Genomic DNA, 21,511 nt, shown 5'->3' with positions numbered 1-21,511 from the left:
TCACAGAGTCTCTCCCTCTGTCCCTCCCCCTGCTCATGCTCCCTCTCTGTCTCTTTCAAATCAATTAAGTAAGAAAGTCAGTCCTGATAAAAGGGGAAAGATGAGAAGTTCCTCAACATCCGGCAAGTTCTATCAACCTCAAAGCTGGTACCAATACCAACTGCAGTGGGCGCCACTGAAGTGTCTCAAGACGAAGCCGCCGCCGACCATGGTCAGCCGCAGCCCCGCTGAGCAGGGACACAAGGAAAGGACAGTGGCAGGTGGGGGCTTGGTGACGGCGTGTCCCGATCCGTGGCGCTGAGGGCCGCCGTGCACCTGGAGGGCAGGCTCGGCCGCCAGGACCCCGTGTGTGGACGCGGGCGGCGGCGGGGAGCGGGGCCGGGTGCTGCCCTCGGCCGGGATCCTGCTCGTAGGGCGCACGGGGCATCGCGGAGGTAGAAGCGGCGTCGCCCGAGGTAGGAGTCGCACCTTTGAGAACGAACCACGCTCAAAACATGATGTAAAACAATGAACGGAAAGCCGTGAGCTGCGGCTGGAGAGCAGGGAAGGGTCCGGATTCGCCCCCGCCCCCGCCCCCGCCGGCGGCCCTGGGCCCGGGGCCTTGTCCAAGCAAGTGGCTCCAGCACCGAGATGCCCGGACTAAGACGTTTGGCGCCACTTGGCCGGAACGCAAGCGTTGGACATTTCATGCAAGTGACGAAGCGTGCAAGGTGCGTGCGTGCGATTCTCAGCGGAGATCAAGCCCTCCCTGTGGCGGAGTCATGTGGCTCCGCAGGTGCGTGGCCTCAGCACACCCCCTGCCCCCCGGACTGGGGGTGCACCCCAGGGCCCCTGGTGGGAGTGAGCGAGGAAGGGCATATGGGGAGCGGTGCGGCGCAGGCTCCTGAGACATCTCAACCCGGCAGGCGCCGCGGGGCTGCGGGGGGTCTCCTGCCCGCCCCAGGGTGGCCGGCGCTCCCTCTGGGGTCTGCCTCCCTGCGCCCCGCACCCGTGTTCTGATCCTCCCCGCTGAGCCCCCTACCTTTCCTGAACTGGTGGTAGGCGGTGACTGCGATTCCCCGGGACACATTGTAGATCGTCACCTGGACCCCGGAGCTGTCCCCGAAATCCACCCGTAGACACAGAGCTGCCTTGGGAGATGCCCGGACCCGGAAGCCCAGACTCAGAGGGGCCCAAGCGTCCGTGTCGGGGAAGCCATGGTCGGCGGCATCCAGCGCATCAGGAGGACTGTGCATGGACACGGCTCCGGGGTGACAGCGAGTGGGGGGACGAGGCCAGGATGCTGAGCCACCGTGGCCGAGGGAGCTGTGGGGAGAGGCAGGACAGCTTCAGGGAGTACAGGGGTGCGGCCCGCAGGGGCGGAGGCAGGAGGGGGGCCGCCCGCCCCAAAAGCAAGCGTGGCAGGACTTGATGGCGGGGCTACTCTCCCTGGTGCCCAACGTGGGGTCCCGGGGCCCGTGGCGCCAGCATCATGTGGGCACTGGCGCCAAGTGCAAGGCAGGCCAGGAGCCCACGGGGACACTGACGGCCGCCAACATCTCAGAGCCACTGCTCTGGCCCTTAGTCCCAGCAGCCGCGGAAGCCCCTGCCTCGTCGCTGAAGTGAGGCCCACAGTGTGTCCCTCGGATGTTTCTGAGGAAACGCTCAACACGGATGGCGCCACTTCCCACAGCTGGGGCGGCGGCTGCCAGCTCGCAGGACGTCTTGGGTGATCATCGTTTGCCTCGGTGGCTGGGCCCGTAAACCAGGGCAGAAAGCCCGCCAAGTGCAGAGAGAAAACTCTGACAACGTGGAAATGTCGAGGTGCCAGTGCCCACGTCCTCGCTCCCTGTGGTGTCCCTGCCCTGCCGTGCGCCCCGCGCGCCTGCCAGGAACACGCAGTCATCACAGCTCCAGGCTGGGCGGCTGGAGGACTGATCCGAGACACAAAGCACCCGCAGTAGCGTGGGCTCCGGTGGGAAGCAGTGGCCGGCTGCGCAGTCGGGCTCCCAGGGGCCTAGGCACTGGCCACACACACAACCACCACGAGTGACGTGGCCAGCTCACCAGCCGTGGCTCCGGGATCGGGGTGCAGGGTGGAAGCCGGCCTCCCCGCCACCCTCACCCTACCTTCTGGGCAAGGTGGGAGGATGTGCAGTCGGAGAGCTGGTCGGGGCGGACACAGCCGGCCTCACGGGGACCCCCGGGGACGCAGCGGTCGAGGCGACGTCAGTCCCTGGAAGCACGTCTGAGGCCACATCATCTGCAGACGGGCAGGAGGGGATCCGCACCCTCAGGCGGCAGGGCCCTGCCGGGGGACAGCTGCGCTGCAATTCAAGAAGTGGAGGAGGGGTTGCGACAGGGCCGAGGCCAGGGTCGGCACTGGTTTCTGCACCGTCAGGAAGCCCTGGGGCCCAGCAGGGCTGAGGCTCCCTCCTCCGGGGCTGCAGGTGCAGGGGGCCTGTGCGCTGCAGATGGGCTGTGGGGGCGCCAAGGGAGATCAGCAGCCAGCACCAGGAGCTTGGGGGCCGCTGTCGTCCCCCGATCACACTGCTCCCCGGCTCAGCTGCTCTGCATGAGCACGTTTACAGGGTCAGCTACACACCAGAGCGCCCAGCCGGGCCGTGGTGCTCCTGCAGACGTCAACGATGCGGTGTCCTTGGTCCTTTACGGAGGCCCCGAGTCATGGCCTGCTCTCGGGCCGCCCAAGCAGCGTCCTGGGAACGGGCCTCAGCCATGGGCTCCAGGGCCACCTGACCCCAGTGGCGCTCTGGCCACGCTCACCCGTGCCGGGCGGGCACCCACCTGGAGAAGGCCACAGGGCACACTGCTCCCTGGCCCGACCGCACATTTCCGTGGGCGACAGGGGTCCGGGCCACTGCTGTTCCAGAAGCTCGTGATTGTGACGGAAGGTCCCCAGGATTCTCTGAAGATGAAGGGGGAAAGTCGCAGGACAGGGGGGCTGGTGGCACTCGCGGCTCACGTGGCCCGTGGGCCCAGGACTGCCTCCCCAGACGGCACTCCTGAGCGCACCCCGGCCCAGGCGGGTCCCCGGAGGCCCGTATGCAGGGGCTCCGAGGGGGCTCACTGACATACCTGTCGGTGTGGTCGCCCGGGTCCGAAGCGGCCTGCGACCTCCTGCTGGCGGCACTTAGTGGTGCTCTGCTGGTGGCTTTCACAATGTCCTGCGAGTGGGACAAACAGTGCTAGTTTGAGAGCTGCTCACAAAACCCCAGTACATTTGGGAAAGTAAGACTGTTTCATTCACAGGATGGCAGCTGGCCCCGCTGGGCCGCAGAGCCCCGGCACCAGATAAAGCAGGCTAGCCTCCCGTCCCCACGGGGCCACGTCCTTGGGGCCACGGGGGGCAAGCTGGAGGGCAGGGGGTGGGTGGGAGGCAGGGAGGTCAGTCGGGGTCTTCTGACCTGGGCCTTTGCATGTCCCTCTGAAGGGCGCAGGGGTGTGGGCACCAGAGGGCACAGCCTGGCCACTGTTTTGGAAGCACCGGCCTGGCTGCCACACTGGAAGCATCTGCAGGAGACTAGGATCCCAAAGTGGATACTCTGAACTGGCTCTCAATTCAGACACTGGATTGGCTCTACCGACTCGAGCAGCTCTGTTTCCAGCACTGCCGTGGCCACGGAGCAGCCCCGGTACCCCTGAGGGAACCCGCACAGAGGCAGGGCTCCGTAGGAAGTTTCTGTCCAGCCGAACACCACACGTCTCCCTTGATTTATGACGGGGCTGTGTCCAGATGGACCCATCGTAAGTCAAAAATACTGTTAAGTGGCAAATGCATTTGACACTCCCAACCTCCCGAATGTCAGAACTCAGCTTGGCCTGCCTCAAATGTGCGCAGGGCACTTCCAGGAGCCTACGCCGGGCAAAACCCTCACATACGAAGCCTATTTTAAACTAAAGTGCTGACTCCCTCCTGTAACGGATTGGATGCTGTGCAGACAGGAGGAAACGGAGTAGCTGTGTGGGCACAGAAGGGCCGTCGGGGCATCGGCTGCGGACACTTGCGACCGCGAACCTGCCTGGGAGCTGCTACCCAGCACCCGCGAGAGGATGAACTGCACGTCGCCAGCAATGGGAAGGGATCTCCATTCAAAGCTCCAAGTACGTTTTCTACTGAACGTGTATTATTTTCATGACATAGTCGAAAAGTTGTAAGATGAGCGATCGTCAAGTCAGGACTGTCTGTGCAAGACCGTGCTGCTCCTAAGTGTGCTGGACAGAGTGGGGAAAGGAAGGATGAGCTCAGGGATTCAAGGGTCTCTCTCGGCCCCACGGAGTGCCCTACCTCCTGGAGCCGCGGGGCAGGGCCTGCGAACCAGGGGACAATGCCAAGGGCCTGGGTGGGTGCAGGCAGGGCACCTGGAGGGGACCCGACCTTGAGGCCGTCACCCACCTCGGCTGTGCCCTACAGCTGTGGCTTCCGCGACAAAATCCAGCCCCTGAGACAAACAGGAGGGAGCAGCTGGCAGTGGAGGTGGAGGGTGCGTCACAACTCTCCGGGGCGGCCACCGCCTCGTCCCACATGCACAAGCCCCCAGCGCCCCCAACAGTGCTCCCCTATGCGTGTGTGCCTTAAAGGAGCCAGCACCCTCGGGTGGAGGAGGGTCCACGCGTTAGCTGGTGCTCGACATCCGTTTCAGCGTCAGTGGTTTCAGCCAATGATGAACAAGGGCCCATCCCCTCTGGGGGACCCACTCATGGGCACTCGTGGGACTGCCCACGTGCACCCCCCTCCTGCTCTGAGGGCCGGGCTAGGCGCTCACCCCCCAGAGGAAGGCGCCTCGAGGGCCTGAAAAGGCTGCAGAGCAGGCCGACAGACGCCTGGCCCCGCTGCCCTCCACTGCCCCCATCCCCTCTGGAGGATAGGAAACCCGCGCTAAGGCAGCCCCTCTCCTGAGCCCTGGCAGGTGCTGTGAGCCGTGAGCACCCAGAGGCAATGGGACGGGGGCAGGGATGAAGCCCCGGGCCCTGTCCCCAAGGATCCCCCGCGACCACCAGCCCCGGGGCCTCCCTCCCATGAGCACTCCTGTCGCGGAGACCGCTCACCCCGCACACCCCACTGCTCCTTCCTCACCTCTGCCCTCCGCCCACCACCACGCACATTCCATTCCGCCCTCTATCAGCGCCCTGCAGCTTCACGTCTTGCCCATAAAGCCCTGCAGCTTCACGTCTTGCCCATAAAGCCTCCCCCAAGCTCCCCGGCACCTGGGTTGGCACCTGGGTCGGCATCGCTGCTCCCGGGAGGCGGCCTACCCTCCCCGCCAGGCCTCACAGCCCAGGCACCCAGCTGGGGCAGGGAGTGCTCACCTTCAACCAGCAGGACTGAGGACAAGCAGGAGCCCAGGACACGCGTATCCCACGGGCCGGGGGGGCAAGGCCAGGCCCACGGATGCCCAGCGAGCGTCGGCAATGCTAGGGTCACAGGGACGCTAGTGCCGGGCGTCCTAGCATCCAGCCGGGGGGGCAGCTCTCAAGCACCCTCCAGACGGAGAATTCAGGAGAACCCCACCCGCTGTCCTCGGGTCCTCCCACAGCCGCTGATGCCGCTGCCGAAAGGAAACCACAGCCGACCCAGGAAAATGCAGCTGCAGCTAAGGAAATTTGGGAAGCGATATTCTAGAAACGTGGTCAACTTGCTGAAGATACGTCATTCGAGCAAGTACTGACAGACCACAGAGTAATCCAGCAGGTGCAGCTCTGAACGCTGCCCGCCTCTGAGCAGCGTGAGATGCGCAGGAACGTCCGGTGCGTGGCAGGGCGGCCTCCTACCGTGGCTCGCCCGAGAAGGCCCGGCTGCCCGTCTCTCCCCAGAGCGTGGGTCTCGGCAATCATTCACCCGCCACGCTCTCCACCGGACCCGAAGGGTTTTCTGGGGGGGACTAGGGCTGGGGACACAATGACCTGTTCAAACGGCCGTGCTGATGCTGAGCCCGAGACAGCGAAGAACAACAGGGAAGCAGATGGGGAGGCCTCCGGCTGCTGGGGCTGGCCTGCAAGACGGGACCACGTGGGGGGCGATGGCCACCCTCCTCCCGTGACCCCAGGGCCGCCCGCACCTGCGCCCCCAAGGCTGCGGGAGGCAGTGCTGACTACCTGACAGACGTTACTAAAAGCCCCAAATACTTTACCTGGCAGTCACAAAAACATAATTCCCATCGGGGAACAGTTTTTCAGAGAACGGGGCATCCTGAGAACAGAAAGCGCCAAGCTAGCTCTTATGTTCTGAGCCGAGACAGTGGGTGCCTTCCCCTCCTCAAAGACCCGGGATTCACCAGGGGTCGGGGCAGGGTGAGGACGCGGCTCAGCCCCCCAGCGCGTCCCGTCCTGTCACTCTAAACTCAAGATCTCCAGGTCTGTTTGCCGAAAATCACCCCCAATCTGCCAGCTGAACTATAGGAGTGCGTTTTATGATCTTAACCACCCCTAAGATTCACTTGGGGTAAGGAGCTGTACTTACTCATTTGTGTTTGTTCTAGGAAAACCAATTTGGTTATCAACTTTTTATGTAACATTTAATCTACCAACTGTGATCTTTTATGGCTCCCAGACCCAACTCTGGAATGGGGGGGTGGGATCCTCCCTGCAACATCAAGCAATGCTTTTTTTTTTTTTTTTTTTTTAATTTTTGTTTTAACACCAAGCAATTCTCAGATACCAGCAAGAATTCAACTGACTTCTGGCACCTTCTGCCCAAGGCAGCGTCAGACCCCGCAGGTGACGGCCTTGGGTCCCCCCACACTTCAGGCCCTAGCCGTGAGCCCCAGGCTGTTCCCTCTGCTTCTGACCTACCTACCACTACAGACAGCAGGTTCCAACACTCTCCTCCTTAGGAGGAAGCCCACAGCCACCTTCACCTGGAAGGGATGTGATAAAGGATGCGAGTCTAGGGCCAGACGGGAGGGAGCGGCGCCTGGAGCTCCCACGCCCCACGGGGCCCACCGACCCCAGTCTGCACGTGAGCACCTGCCCCGGGAGCTCTGTGATCCCAGGTCAGTTCCCCTGGCAACCGGCGCCCCCAGCCCTGGGGAGGGTTCCAAAGTCTCCATAACAAAACATAACAAAAGACACCCCCTGGCCCTTTACTGCCGGCAAGTCCTAGGGTCCCCAGAGCTGTGCGCCACTAGCCCTGGACCATGACCGCACCCACGTGGGAAGTTCAGCGTGGGCGTCCCCACAACCAAATGTGCATTTCTTCTAAATCCCAATGTGGCAGGTGACTTTTACCAAATGGGGTGTAGTCGGCTCCACCGGCCTATCCTCCTCAAGTCAGGCCTGCCCTCCTTCCTGGGCAGCAAAAGCATTTTACAAAACGAAGAGTCTGGAGTTTGCCCAACGCGATACTACACAAACGCCTCCTCATCGAAGCCGCCAGGGCCCTGGTTTGTAGCCCCAGGTGGCCATGGGGGGGGCGGGGGGGCTCCAGGGAGCAGGGCCCTGGGGGGCGGCAGGAGGTCCAAGGCCTCGGGGACGCAAGGCTGAATACACACCCTCCGCCTGTGCAGACCGCAGAGCCCCCTGAGGAGGATGGGTCACCGAGCAGGTGCCGATGGGGTGGGCAGCCCACAGCCCCAGGGCAGCAGGGGTCTGGGAATGCAGCCCCACGTGAACCCCTGGCCACCCCTGCTCCCAGATCATCACAAGGGCACCTTGGCTGACAGCCTTTCTCGTTAACCTGGAAACCCCCCCAACTTTGAACTTTCCTAAAGTGGCGCGTGAGCCTCAAAGAGCTCCCGACAGGAGCAGGCTGGACAGGGAGACCCGTTAATCCTCAGACACAAATGCCCTGAGGTACTGTGTGCACAACTGGGGACGTCTGTGGGGAATATGGGAACACCTGTGAGGAGTACTGGGGACCCCCGTGACAAGTACTATGGACCCCTATGAGGAAGGAGTACTGAGGACCCCATGAGGAGTACTGGGGAGCCCATGAGGAGTACTGAGGACCCCATGAGGAGTCCTGGGGTTCCTATGAGGAGTACTGAGGACCCCATGAGGAGTACTGAGGACCCCCATGAGGAGTACTGGGGACCCCATGAGGAGTACTGGGGACCCCATGAGGAGTACTGAGGACCCCATGAGGAGTCCTGGGGATCCTATGAGTACTGAGGACCCCATGAGGAGTACTGAGGACCCCCATGAGGAGTACTGGGGACCCCATGAGGAGTACTTGGGATCCCATGAGGAGTACTGAGGACCCCATGAGGAGTACTGGGGAGCCCATGAGGAGTACTGAGGACCCCCTGAGGAGTACTAGGGAGCCCATGAGGAGTACTGAGGACCCCATGAGGAGTCCTGGGGATCCTATGAGGAGTACTGAGGACCCCATGAGGAGTTCTGGGGAGCCCATGAGGAGTACTGAGGACCCCCTGAGGAGTACTGGGGATCCCATGAGGAGTACTGAGGACCCCATGAGGAGTACTGGGGAGCCCATGAGGAGTACTGAGGACCCCCTGAGGAGTACTAGGGAGCCCATGAGGAGTACTGAGGACCCCATGAGGAGTCCTGGGGAGCCCATGAGGAGTACTGAGGACCCCCTGAGGAGTACTGAGAACCCCATGGGGAGTACTGGGGAGTACTGAGGACCCCCACAAGTACTGGAAGTTGAGCTGCAGGATAATTTCTGCCAGGGGTGGAGAGGTTCCAGAAGCCTCCACAGGACTGGCTCCCTCGTATCAGGACCAGGACGCACAATCTGGCCTGACCGCACTTGTGCACGCGGAGTCGGAGCTCTTCCTTCGCAGCAGTGTCATGCGCAGGCAGCTCTGTTCTTGGGACCCTGCCCCCCAATTACCCCCGCAGCTCACTAACACTCTGCCTTGCTCCTCGAGCCACCGAGACACCTGTCCCCCCCCTCCATCCCCCCCGCTGTCGGCTGTTCTGATGGCCACACACAGACGCCTTTGCTCCGACGCCCGGCAGTCCAGTCTTATTAACCAAGGCCTTCCAAGAGCTCCTCGATGCCCCAAAATAGGATTTCCGTTCCCTGGGCCGCCGGAAGCCTTGCCGGCGTGGGAGCCCCCGGGGTGCAGGCCGCCCGCACTCATGCCTCTGGTCTGCACCCCGGCTTCCCACAGCAGATTCGGGCTTTGCAAGTGAACCGGGCCTCAGGGACGCAGCACCAGGCTGAAAGCAAGTGTGATCCGCTCCTGCCGGACTAGGCAGGCTTTCCCGGGCTGCACGGGCCATGCCTGCATCTTCTGGAAGCAAAGCTCGAGCTCCCCAGACACGTGGGGGTGGCTGCTCTCAGGACGTACCTGGTCCCAGGACGCCAGTGGGGGCGGGTTCTCCAGAACCTGGGCTTCTTCCCCAAATGTCAATGCACCTGGAGGATGGCTCACCTTCGCGGGGCTCGTAAAAGGCACAGGATTAGCGTGGAGCTCTAGGGAAAAAGGGAAAAATAAGGCCTGAAGACCAGGAGAGAGGGGATCCCAGGAGCCGTGAGCAGAAGTCCACCCAGGTGAACAGCCCTCCCGGGCGGGTCACAACACCGGTGCCCGTGGGACCCGCCTCTGAGAGGGCCGTGTCTGCGCCTGGTGTGGCTTCTGACTCACTAGTGAGGTGTCTCGGAGATAAGTCCGCGCTAGGCGATGCCGGGAGCCCCGAGGACGGAGCCCACGCTCCCACCTGGCCCGGAGGGCTGTCCTCCCTCTTCCGGGGCTTCTCCATCAGGAACATGGGACACAAAGCGGGGGAGCCCCAGCCCTAAAGTCTGGGCGAGGATTTGCTGGGCAAACGTGAAGACCAATAAGATGCGCCAAAGTCTCAAAGCCAGGACATTCCCACACAAAGCCTCCCTCCGGAGGCCCCCGCCCCGCCCCTGGCACGGCCAGGCCAGCTTCCACCTGCCTCGGCTGATGGGGGTTAGACGGAACATGCATCCGAAGGAAAGCCACAGGCCGCAAAGGGGACCCTCCGCCACGTCGGCAAACCAGGGCTCCGCACGTAAACTGACCATCTTCCAGCCTCGCCCAGAAACCCCCAGTGAGGAATTTCTGGGTGAGCATCAGTGACGGACTCTATTTCCCCCCGAAAGGGAGGTGGGGAGACCCACTAGTGAGACCTCTGCTCTTCCCCTCAGGGAAGGTGACCTTGCCTGGAACAAGCCTTTCTTTTCTCTTCCTATAATTTCCGTGTCCTGCCTTCCTGTAAAAATCTTCCATTTTGCGCAACTCCCGAGAGCGTAACTCTACCTGCCGAAGCATGAATTGAACTTACTCAGTGGATTTTTTTTTAAGTGATCTCTACGCCCAACATAGGGCTCGAACTCACAACCCCGATACCAAGAGTCGCCGCTCCACTGACCGAGCCAGCCAGGCGCCCTGGAAGTTTGATTTTTTTTTTTTTTTAAGATTTTATTTATTTATTCCTGAGAGGCAGAAACACAGGCAGAGGGAGAAGCAGGCTCCCTGCGGGGAGCCCGACGCGGGACTCGATTCCGGGACCCCGGGGTCACGCCCTGCGCCGAAGGCAGCCTCTCAACAACCAAGCCACCCAGGCATCCCTGGAAGTTTGATTTTTAAGAATTGCACACGGTTTAAAGCCGTAGAAGCTGGTGCCGGTTTGAGGGTGTTTGTGATGCCCTTTTCTCTAGTCCTGGAGATGCTGGCAAAGGTGCGGCCCCCGGGCAGGTCCCCAGGGCGGTGCCCAGATGCACAGGTAGGAAGAGGCGGTGCTCTAGTTGGATTCCCTCGGGCTCCTCCCACACCCAGCTCTGCTCCAGGGGCTGCCGCAGCCTCTCCTGGAGGCCAGAAGCCAGGATCCCCAGGACCAGCCCTCCCCAGCACCGCCCAGCCCGTGACACTGGCCTCCGCCTCCCCCAACCCAGGACGACGTCCAGCCTGATTTAAATATTTTGAGTCAACACCACTGGATTCGAATCATGCCAATAAAAGGTGACCCAAATTAACCCACAACCATGTTCCCGAGGGTCCTTTAAAATAATGCTGTGAGTGTGGCAACCTGCCACCCATGGAGCAATATGCCAACCTGGGTATGAGGTGACTCCCCAACTAATATGTCCCCGGAAATGTCTGCGAATGAGCTAGGGTGATAAAGCGACTTCTGTTCTCTGAAAGCAAGCGAGTCCCAGAGTTGCTGCGCTCAGGCTATGAGAAGGAAACGCAGTGGAAATGTCCCGGGCAGCAAAAATTATATGAAAAAATCTTGAAGACACGTGGTCACAGAATCACATCAACAGAAATCGCTAGGGGAGAAATGGGCTGGATGAGGGACATCATTCCCCATGACCTTCACAGAGGAATGGGAGCGCTGCTTTGGCCTTGGGTTCAGTCCAGATGCAGAACCCACCCCACACGTGCGCCTCCTGGCGTCTGCAGGCCGGGTGCACCGGGTGGGTGGGAGCCGGGTGGGAGCTCAGATACGCCTCCCCTGCAAAGGAACACTGGAAATTAAGCAACCCTGTGGGATTTCTATTTTCTAGGATCAATAATGGACATCCCGTCCTGCGTTGGTGCAAGGAAACCTCAGCCCTGTGGCCGTGAAGCAGCCCCCGTAACCTGGGCACCCTGTCTCCTAGCTCCGGGGTGGCCCCCAGACTCGGGGGTTCTCAAGGTGCAGCCCCTGCACAAGCAGCAGCCCCCAGGGCCCCTGAGGCATAATGGCTGGGGCGGCCCCAGGATCTCAGTGAGCCCCCGGGGGGCCGATACCCTGGAGTGAGGAGACTCCAGGAGGGGTGGTGGGAAGGCTCTGGGCCACACGGGGCTTCCAAAGCCGAAAGCCTCGCTGACGGGCAAGCCTGGGGCCAGCTGCCGAGTGTTTTCATTCCCTGCCCTCACCTGGCCACAGGGTTAGGATGGCCCCTCTGGAGGTGGCGCCACCGGGCCCTCGGGGGCCAGCTGTCTTCCCAGGCCCTCAAGGAGCACCCCGCCCGAGGCCGAAGCCCCTGCGCCCCTGGCTCCTGCAGGGTGGGAGTCGGCCACGGGTGCCGCAGGAAGTCCCATGGTTTTAGTCACAGCCACCCTAGGCCCACTCTTCCCTCCGGGTCTGTGTGCCCCGCATCCAGTAGACAAGCACGTCGGGGCCACACACGGACGTAAGCACGGGGCCAGTTCTCAAATCATGACTTGAAACGGATTCCTCGTCTGACTGTTAAGTAAGCTCTCTGGCTTCATTCAGCTCGGGGAGCAGAGCAGGTCAGGCTCGCGCCCCCCTCCCCGTCATGCCCCCGTCCCCCGGCCACGTTCACCTCTCCGGGGACCTGACCCACGGGGAAGGGAAAGGCCGGACCAGCAGCGACGCGGTGCCAGGGGTCTTTCCCATGTGCCCCCACCGCGGAGCAGGGCGGGGGCAGTGCAGCTACGCCCCAGGCCAGGTCAGGGAGACGGGGGAGAACAAGCAGCTTGTCCTGGCTTGACCTTCAAGGTGATGTTTCCAGCGCCAACCGTCCACGGCGCCTTCCCACATTCCCCGAGGGCGCCCACCGAGCTCAGGACGTGGCTCTGGGGCCCTGCGTACAGCGGTGGTACGTGACCCTCGGGGCTCCCTGGGCCCACCGACCTCTGCTCTGCTGCCCAGTGGGGGCTGGGGAAGGCACTGTTCACCCCCCTACACGCTCTGGCCTCTCGGGGCCAGGGGCACCCACGCCTGTGTCCAGGGGGCCGCCAGCCACCCAGAAAGATCCATGTGCAGTGACTCAAATAGGCCTGAACCGAGGTGTGGAGTCCGGGTCTTGAGCAGACGAGGGGCGCCCTTCAGGGTACCAGGCTGCGGTGTGTCCGGCGGGTGTGAACCCCGCCCCGAGGCTGGGCTCGCCTCCCCGCGAGGATGCACGCACACACGCAGGCTCGCCAGTGGGTCTCCTACCTCCGGGTGTGCCTGTGAGGCCGGGCAGCCTCCTGCTGAGAGAGACGCGGTCTTCTCAAAACTGTCTTCTGGAGGCGAGGGCGCAGCCGGGGCCGCCCGGGGCCGCCGAGCACCCTCTGCAGAACGGGGGCTGACGGGGGGACAGTCTGGGCTGGGGCCTCTGCCAGCCGCCCCATGAGCCATCCCAGCGTCTCCCTCCCAGCCTCAGCCTCACGGGCTCCCACAGGCCAGGGCCATGAGGAGTGAAAGCACGGGCAAGAGACCAGCTGGAATCGCACACATCACAGGGCACAGCTACAGGCATTTCTGCAGGGCCAGGGGCAGGTCACATGGGCAAGGCCCCTGGGACCCCAGGCCTGCCCCCACCCGAGGCCAGAGCCAAGAGCTGCGCCTGGACGACGTGTGACGGCAGCAGCCCTCCTGAGCAGTGCTCTCAGGGTGCAGACCACGCAGGTGCAGGTGCCTGACGAGGCAAAAACCCTTTCTACTGCAAACAATGGGGTGGGGTGTAGAGAGGATGATGTAAACGTGGGAGAGACTCACCCGGCCCGGGGGCCCCCACCTGGCTCTGGCCACGCTCCCAGAAGATGTGTTCCTGAAGCTGCCCCCCACTCCCCGTGGGACGGCACTGCTCACACTCCAGGGAGGGACAGGGTTCCTGTGCATCCGGGGGTGCCGACGGGCACCTCAGTATTTCCAGCACCAAGAACGAGACTTTCCTCTCCAGGGCCAGGTGGGCCCAGCTGAGCCCAGGAAGGACCCCGATGCTCCCCCACACTTGCCGGCACCTTCTTCTTTCCCTGAGACTGGGGGACGCAGAGCACTGGAGGGACTCAGGACACCCTCCTCAGGGCCACGGCTTCATGGTAGGTGGTATGGGGGGCACTACCTGGGGCTCAGCCCCATCAAGGGAAACCTGCACCTAAGTCGCTAAGACCCCCATGTGAACAGACCCATCAGGGGGAGGGCGGGGACCCCCATGTGAACAGACGCACCAGGGGGAGGGTGGGGACCCCCATGTGAACAGACGCACCAGGGGGAGGGTGGGGACCTGCCATGTGAAGAGACCCACCAGGGGAGGGCAGGAACCGACCCCTCATGTGAACAGATTCATCAGGGGGGGAGGCAGGGACCCCCCATGTGAACAGACCCAGCAGGGGAGGGCGGGGACCCCCATGTGAACATATGCATCAGGGGGAAGCAGGGACCTCCCATGTGAACAGACCCAGCAGGGGAGGGCGGGGACCCCCATGTGAACAGATGCATCAGGGGGAGGGCGGGGACCCCCCATGTGAACAGACCCAGCAGGGGAGGGCGGGGACCCCCATGTGAACAGACCCACCAGGGGGAGGGTGGGGACCCCCATGTGAACAGATGCAGGGGAGGGCAGAGGAATCCCCCTGGCAGGCCTGGAGGGGGAGCTGTTCTGCCTTCTCTGTCCTGGGGCTTGTCCTTAGAGGCCACTGCCACCGTGTGCTCTGGGCATGTCCCCACTCAGGTCCTCCGGGGGCAGCAGCTCCCCCTGCGCCACCTCCCAGGTAAGGCTACGCAGCACAGACCCTCCAGGGACGCCTGGGCCTCTGTGGCTGTAAGGGGACCTCAGGTCCAGGGGGCTCAGACGTGTCCACACGCCGCGGGCTCACACAGGCACTTACGGAGCGCACGCGCACACACGCAGACACAGGCACTCCCGCCTCTGCATACTCGCAGACACGCCAGCACACACACTGAGGACAGGCACACAGTGGAAGGCCAGCTCGGCGCTGGGGTGGGCACAACAGCCAGGAGACCTCCCGTGCCTCCACGGACAGCCGCCGCGGCTGTGACTCCACTGCTTCGGACACAGGGCTCGGTACTGTGCCAAGGGGCCCTGCGTCGGTGGAATTTCTCACAAGATCCAGAGGTGTAGGTAAAAAGTGACGGTGACATCCCCAAGCCCTGTTTCCCATCCTTCTGGGGACAAAGAGGTGGTCCTGCAGAGTGACACAGGGACCACCAAGTGCCAACGGCAAGGCTCCGGGAGCTGCTGGGAGCTATTTGGGATCAAAGCAGAGTGAGGTGATAACAGCCAGAAAACCAGGTGATGGCCGCAGCGGGCAGCGTGGGGACACAGCGAGGAACTGGCCCCCCGGAACCAGCTGCTCCCGTAAACAGGCGGTAACAAGACAGGCTCAGGGAGCCAAGGCCCAGCCTGCTCCTGGCGAGCTCCGGCTGAGGACAGGGATCCCGTTCACCCTCAAAGCGCCCTGGGGGGCGGCAGGTGCGACAGTGGGGTCACGTGCACTTTCCGGAGAGGCCAGGTGTGAGGAGGGGCAGGGGCGGCCTGTCCTGCACAGGCCCCTAGGACGCGGGGCACATGCAGGCCCCGGTGGCCACCTCCATACACCTTGCTGACCCTGGGCCCGGGGCAGGGCGCGTGGACCGTGGAACTCCCAGGGCCACGGGGCCCAGCACGACGCACACGGGTGTGCAGAGGGGCAACTGGAACGAGGCCTGCGCTCCTGCCCCACGCTCCACGGGGACCCTCGGCACCGGCCTGCCCTGCGCCCCCTGCACCCCTGCATGCCTCAGCTGCACACCCCCCTTCCCAGGGCTGGTCCGAGTCCTCCCAGGGCAAGTCTCTTTTTTTTTTCTTAATCTTTATCAGTTCCCTTAATTATGTCCACGTTCTAACTGAATTGGGATTTTACAAGAGTTAGTTTTACTCTGTTTCACCCAGGAGACTAGACCACTTGGGGTGAGCCCTGGGAGTAGACTGGGGGGGCTGCATGTCCTGGGGGGGTGCTGGGTGCCGCACGCTGTGGCAGGAGCTCGTTCCTGGGGTGGGGGGGCTCGGAGGACGACCCAGGAGCCCGCAGGTCCCACTGAGGCAGCGCTCTGAGCCTGTGATTTCCAGGTGCAGGTGAGTAAACAGACCCCGAGGCCCTGGGGGGTCAGGCCTCAGCCGGTGCTCAGCACACACAGCCGCACTCGGCCTCCCAGCCCGCGGCTTCTCCCAGCAGGAAAGTGTGTACTTTCCACTCCACCAGTCACGGCCTTCACACGAGCTGTGCACACAGGAGGGATCCGCGGCAATCAAACACCCGCTGGGTGGACAAACAAAACCCCTCTCCAGAGCCCTACAGCTGCCTCTGCGACCCCTGGTCACCGTCCTGGCGAATGTGACGGCCCACTTCTGAGCCCCACCCCCACCCCGAGCTGGCATGGCACCTGCAGTCAGGGCCATCTCCTCCCGTGGGGCCTCGGGGCCCCGGCTGACGCTGCAGGCACAGGACTAACCCAGCACACTGGGACACAGGAGGGGGCCAGCGGGGGCCCCGCACAGCAGCAGTGTCCCTGTGCTGTCCCTCGTGCCAGCTGTGGCCACCTGGGGCCCCTTGAGCCCATTCAGGTACGTGGATCCAGCACCTCCATCCTGTTAGCCACGTTTCCAGGGTCAGTGTGGGCCTGGGGCCACCACCGTGCCGCTCATGAGGACGCAGAGACGCCACAGAGGTGACAGTGTTGGAGGAGCTTCTCAGGCTGCTTTCCGTGCAGACGCTGTGGACGGAATCGGTTGGTGGTTCCCGTTGGTACTGCCACGGAGGCCCGTGGGGAGCCACCAGGAGTCCCCAGGACGGCTCCGCCCAGTCCTGGAGGCGTTTCCCACAGCTTCCCTGCGCCAGGACTGAGCCCCCAGGAGGGTCTTCTGGGACGCAAGGCACCTGAGGCAGCCGTCCAACCCTCCTTGGTTCTTGCCAAACTTCAATGAACAAAAGCCACCTCTTCAGACTTGTTTTTTAACCACAAACTCCATGTTTCGGATCTAACGCCCGACGCACAGGGCAGCACGGTGCGCACACCTTCCGGCGGCGCGTGCATCAGTCACACGGAGGCAAACAGCCGGACACTGCGGGGTCACCTTCCTGGGCTGTTAGCACAGCCCTTGCTCCCCCGCACCTCACGGAGCTCAGCTGGGTGCACGCGCAGCAGGCCGGCACCCGCGTTCACACCGGACGCTCTACCGCGCCTTTCTGATCCCCAAGGTCCCCACGGCCTGGGCGCAGTGCCCGCCTGTGGGTGCCCCCTGCCGCACGAGCATCACAGCGGCGGGGGGCGGTAATTACACTGCAGCAAAGGTGAGGGAGGTGCGGAGATCCCGGGGGACGTGCACTCACCTTCGTTCCAGGTGTCCCCAGGAAGCGGCTGCAGCAAGCACAGCAGAGGCACTGCTTGCACGAGCACCCTCCAGCCCAGCTCCCCGCAGACGGCGCCCATGGGGCCTCTTGCTCACACCCCAAACCCTGGCACCTCCGATGGGCCTGCAGTGGCGACAGCCGTCCTGTGGCCTGTCCCGTGTCCCAGCGGGGACAGCGAGCCCAGCCCTTAGCACCTTGCCAACCAGCCAATCGTGAGTGTGTTGGGTGGGGGAGCTCAGGTCTCACCCACCCATTCCCCCGCCCCTCCCTCTCCATCCCCCCACCTCCTCCCTCCCCCCCCAAGGCCTGGAGCAGCCTCCCCTCAAAGGCGCCTCCTACATGGTGGGAACACACAGGGGCAAGTGTAGCTCCAGCCAGGGAGGTACCCTGGTAACGGGGAGTGACACGGGGCAGGCGCCCTGCACTCCCAGGGGAGGGCCAGCACGGGACACCTGCATGGGACACCTGCACGGCCCTCTGCCAGCTACTCCTGCTGCTGGAGGAGCAACCGTCCCAACACTCACTGTCTCAGCTTCAGGGAAGTTGAGTGTCCACAGATGAGCATTGAAACACCCTCATAGGGGACCATAAGGGATCCCAAACACCTGGGGTGCTCTGGCCACTTGGGCACAGGGCCTCCCTCCTGGTATCCTGATCCTTTCCTTCGCCTCCTCCTTCCCCGCCCCCCTCCATCCCCCCCCCCCAATCTTCTCCTCTCCTGCAAAGTTACAGGGAGCAATCCCACCAGCAGGACACAGATCATCACAGAAGTCATCATTCAGCCCTGAAGACTCCAGTGATCACTTTGATTTTTCTCTTAAAAATACATCACAAGCAGGAAATCATAAGTACTTTTGCCTAATCCTGTTCCAAGGCAGTCTTGGAAGGGTGGGGTCTATCGGGTCCAGAACACACGCTGGCCCACAGGAGCAGCGCAGGACCATGGGGGCACCCGCCCGGCTCTCGCCTTCTTCCTTTGTCCTTTTGCCTCAAGTGGTCTCCCTCTTAAATCCACACCAAACAAAACTCATGACGTAGTTAAATGATAAACCATGATCCAGAAATAAGATCTTCGGAAGCTGTTGCCACTTGCGGCCGCCGAGATCAAGTGATGTCAGCCTCACACCACGTGTGCTGGAGGCGGGCCGGGGACAAGGAGAGCCACTGCCGACTCTATGCAGGGAGGTCCCGTGTCCCTAGAGGCAGAGGAGCCACCAAACACCCCAAGTCACCCGGATTGTGACCCTCTGGAGACCCGTCCAGGCCTGGGGGAGCCACTCCCCGGGGGCTCTTCCGCCAGGGGCTGGAGGTCAGCAGGGGGCACGGCCCCCCACCTCCTCACAGGTCTGCCCCCAGGAGGGGACGCCCCAGGCCCCGTCCCGGCCCTCAGTCTCCCCGCCCATCCTGCTCCTCCGACTCACACAGCAAGCAGTCCCTGAGGACAGAGGTGTTCTGGTCACCTGTGCTGGGGCGCAGGGCTGTAGTCACGGCATGCGGGAAGCACGGGCAGGCCCTCCTGGGGGGCCGCTGGCAGGCACCCTAGGACCAGACCCAGGGCTGGTTCCTACCCGGCTGGCCAAGCGCCTGAGGGCTGTGCTCCCTCTGACCCCACAGCAGTGGCCTCCGAGATGCTAAGCCCAGGGCTACACCCAGCACAGGGGTGCAAAGCCGGGGTCTCCCCGGGCCTCCCGGGGTCTCTGCTGGAACCGGGGCTCAGTCAGTGGGGATCAGGGCCCCCCGTCCCCATGCTCCCAGGGGTCATCATCTGCTCATCGGGGACGGGAGGCCCTGCAGCCTGGGCCCCACCACAGGCCCGCCCACCTTCAAGGGCGGGAAGCAATCATTCTGCGCTGTGCCGCTACCTGATGCACAAGTCTGCGTGGCCTCCCGGACCTCAACATGACGAGTCAGAATTTACTTTTCTATCCAGAAAGTACACGCGTGAAGGTAAAAAGTCTAAAGGCCTATGGTGAGCAAACGGCCAGAGATGATGGACTGCATTCCAATAATACATACTACTCAGTCCCTTAAAAAATAATTTATTTTTTCATTACAAAACCGACTAGAAGAGTTTTAGAAAATACTTAAGTTTACAAAGACCAAAATGAAACATTCACAAGTCATCAGGTTTAAGTGCTGCTGCATATTTTTCCAACCTTTTTCTTTTCTTTTAAAGATTTCATCTATTCATGAGAGACAGAGAGAGAGAGGCAGAGACACAGGTGAGGGAGAAGCAGGCTCCCTGTGCGGAGCCCGACGTGGGACTCGATCCCTGGACCCCGGGGTCATGGCCTGGGCTGAGGGCAGGCGCTCCACCACGGAGCCCCTGGGCGTCCCCCAACCTTTTTCTGACACCCACACGTACGTGGCTATTCTCAGACCTGGAGTCCGGTCATACCACCTGTAGCTATGATCATAAACACTGCACCATGTCAGTATGTTGTTTCTGTAACGTTACTTTGAGAGCAGAAAACACTGTCGAGCCATAGGTTATTTAACAGATCCCCTATGAATTCATATTTAGGATATTTCAGGGATTTTGGTACAACAATACAGAACACCTTTAATTATCTGTGTAAATCCCTATAATAAAAAGTATTGGGTCAAAGGGCAGACAGCCCTTTCTAAGGCTTTTCCACACGTAAAAACCCAACCAGAGCCCAGCAGTGGCTGCAGGGTTAATGTCTCTCCCGTATCCCATCCTGACCCACATCCTAGCTCAGGGTTCACGTGGAGAAGCCAAAAAACCCAGCAGAGCTCAGGCTTCCTTTCAGATCTCCCATCGGGACCCCCATAAAAGGCCACGATTCCAAGCGCAGCTCTGCCCTTCTGCCATCCACCGAGAACTGGAAGGCCGCTCGGCACCTGGCCAGCCCCACACGATGGAAGCCGCAGAGCGAGTCTCCCGGGTGTAGGACGTGACTGAGGGGCTCAGCACTGGGACAGACGAGTCTCAAAATATGTTAACTGTTCAAGTTATGTTCACGTTTCTAACCTGAGCTAACGGAACTGCAGTGGTTACTGCTCAGCACAGCAGCTTGCTGGTTTCCCTAAGCACCCGTGGGAGAGAAAGCCGTCCTCAGTCAAGGCTCTGAGACCCAGGGAAGCACGAAGCAGGGCGTCCTGCCGAGCGGAAGACAAAGACCCCCGCGTCCTGACCCCCGGAGACAGCCTGGGTGGCCTTGCCCACACGGAGACTTGGGCCAGCCCCGAAACCATCAACACAACTCTACACGCAGAAACAAATCACCTGTGGGTTTACAGCACTTTAGAACCTGCGTGCAAAGCTACTTGACCACAGCAGAGTTAAAATGAAGACGCTCTTCCCAGACTCGTGAAGTGACTGGTGGACACGGAGCCTGAAACGTGTAGGATTCGTTACTCTGGACGCACAGCGAAGCCTGGAGAGAGGGCCACCGATCACGCGTCAGAGGCCTGGATTCGAGTGCCATCCCTGCCACCAGCTCGGCGTGGCTGGGTGCACTGCAAGATCCACTCTGACAAAGGATCTCAGGCGTCTGTGCCGCTCCAGCCGGGACAGGCCCTCCAGCAACACCGGATGCCCAAAGGTGGGATGCAAAAATACACACGCCGCACGCCGGAGGAGCTGAGGCGCGGTGGCCACAGGGGGCGGCCAGGAGCCACTGCGCCACCACCTCGTGCTACAAACCAGTACTGTACACTCACTCTGTGCGAAACATCATTTGGATAATCAGCAGTGACCAACTTCCCAGGTCGGTAACTATCACAGCAAAAAAAAGGTTTATGAACTATCTTCAGGCTGCTTCACTGAACATCATGATTTCCAAGTCTTACTGCAGCAAGGAGAGAAGAGAGAAGAGACACTTGAAAACTGGAACGATATGAGCTTTAAAGAGTTGCTTGAGGGCAGGCAGCCCTGGTGGCTCAGCGGTTTGGCGCCACCTGCAGCCCGTGGTGTGATCCTGGAGACCCGGGATCGAGCCCCACGTCAGGTTCCCTGCATGGTCCCTCTGCCTGGGTCTCTGCCTCTCTCTCTCTCTCTGAATAAATAAATAAATAATCTTTAAAAAAAAAAAAAAAAAAGAGTTGCTTTAACAAATGCTACGTCCCACGCGAACGCTCACTGACAAGCATCAGAAACAGCACTCGCGACCCTGGGTCTTACCACGCGCTCCAACGCGCTCAAGTGGCTGGAAGACAACTGCTCAAGGTTGCAGATTCCTCTTCCGCTTACCCTAACCCCGCACCTCACTTCTCGGCCTTGACATGCCAGTTAAGACGCGTCACAGCGGCCTCCCCACAGCGGGATCGGATGGGGCAGCGTCGGGGGGGGGGGGGGCGGGAAGCAGGGCCAGGGGGCTCTGCGTGCTGCAGCTGGACACCCGTGTGACTGAGGCGGCCACAGGGCTGCCCCGGCCGGTTATCAGGCTCCGAGGACAGAGCCAGGGGAGGGTGGGGTGTAGAAGCCTAAACCTACCTGAAGTCTGGATAAACACAGTCTCTTTTCCTCATTTTCCACATCTTGACAA

The 21,511-nt window shown here is 61.8% G+C and overlaps 1 protein-coding gene and 2 long non-coding RNA genes across 3 annotated transcripts in view; 2 read left to right on the top strand and 1 right to left on the bottom strand.

The window, feature by feature from the left end:
• The window catches only part of LOC144298899 (polycystin-1-like protein 1), a 77,751-nt gene extending 73,349 nt beyond the window's left edge, over positions 1-4,402 (bottom strand). The window contains exons 1-5 of the mRNA XM_077874097.1: positions 4,016-4,402; positions 3,076-3,164; positions 2,785-2,905; positions 2,110-2,306; positions 1,022-1,305 (exon numbers count right to left, since the gene is read on the bottom strand). Coding sequence (XP_077730223.1) covers positions 1,022-1,235 — 214 coding nt within the window. The 5' untranslated portion in view covers positions 1,236-1,305; positions 2,110-2,306; positions 2,785-2,905; positions 3,076-3,164; positions 4,016-4,402. The remainder of the gene's footprint in view (positions 1-1,021; positions 1,306-2,109; positions 2,307-2,784; positions 2,906-3,075; positions 3,165-4,015) is intronic.
• Positions 4,403-7,046: 2,644 nt separating this feature from the next.
• On the top strand, positions 7,047-12,374 carry LOC144297806 (uncharacterized). The gene is made up of 3 exons (XR_013364664.1): positions 7,047-7,379; positions 7,707-7,788; positions 11,441-12,374. It is a non-coding gene; the product is annotated as an uncharacterized LOC144297806 (long non-coding RNA).
• A 461-nt stretch (positions 12,375-12,835) lies between these two features.
• On the top strand, positions 12,836-15,774 carry LOC144298763 (uncharacterized). Its single transcript, XR_013365648.1, has 3 exons — positions 12,836-13,275; positions 13,550-13,688; positions 14,321-15,774. It is a non-coding gene; the product is annotated as an uncharacterized LOC144298763 (long non-coding RNA).
• Positions 15,775-21,511: the final 5,737 nt, after the last annotated feature.

The sequence above is a fragment of the Canis aureus genome, chromosome 26 (assembly GCF_053574225.1).
Source record: "Canis aureus isolate CA01 chromosome 26, VMU_Caureus_v.1.0, whole genome shotgun sequence".
Classification (NCBI taxonomy): Eukaryota; Metazoa; Chordata; class Mammalia; order Carnivora; family Canidae; genus Canis; species Canis aureus.
This window is presented reverse-complemented; position numbering and strand designations above follow the sequence as displayed.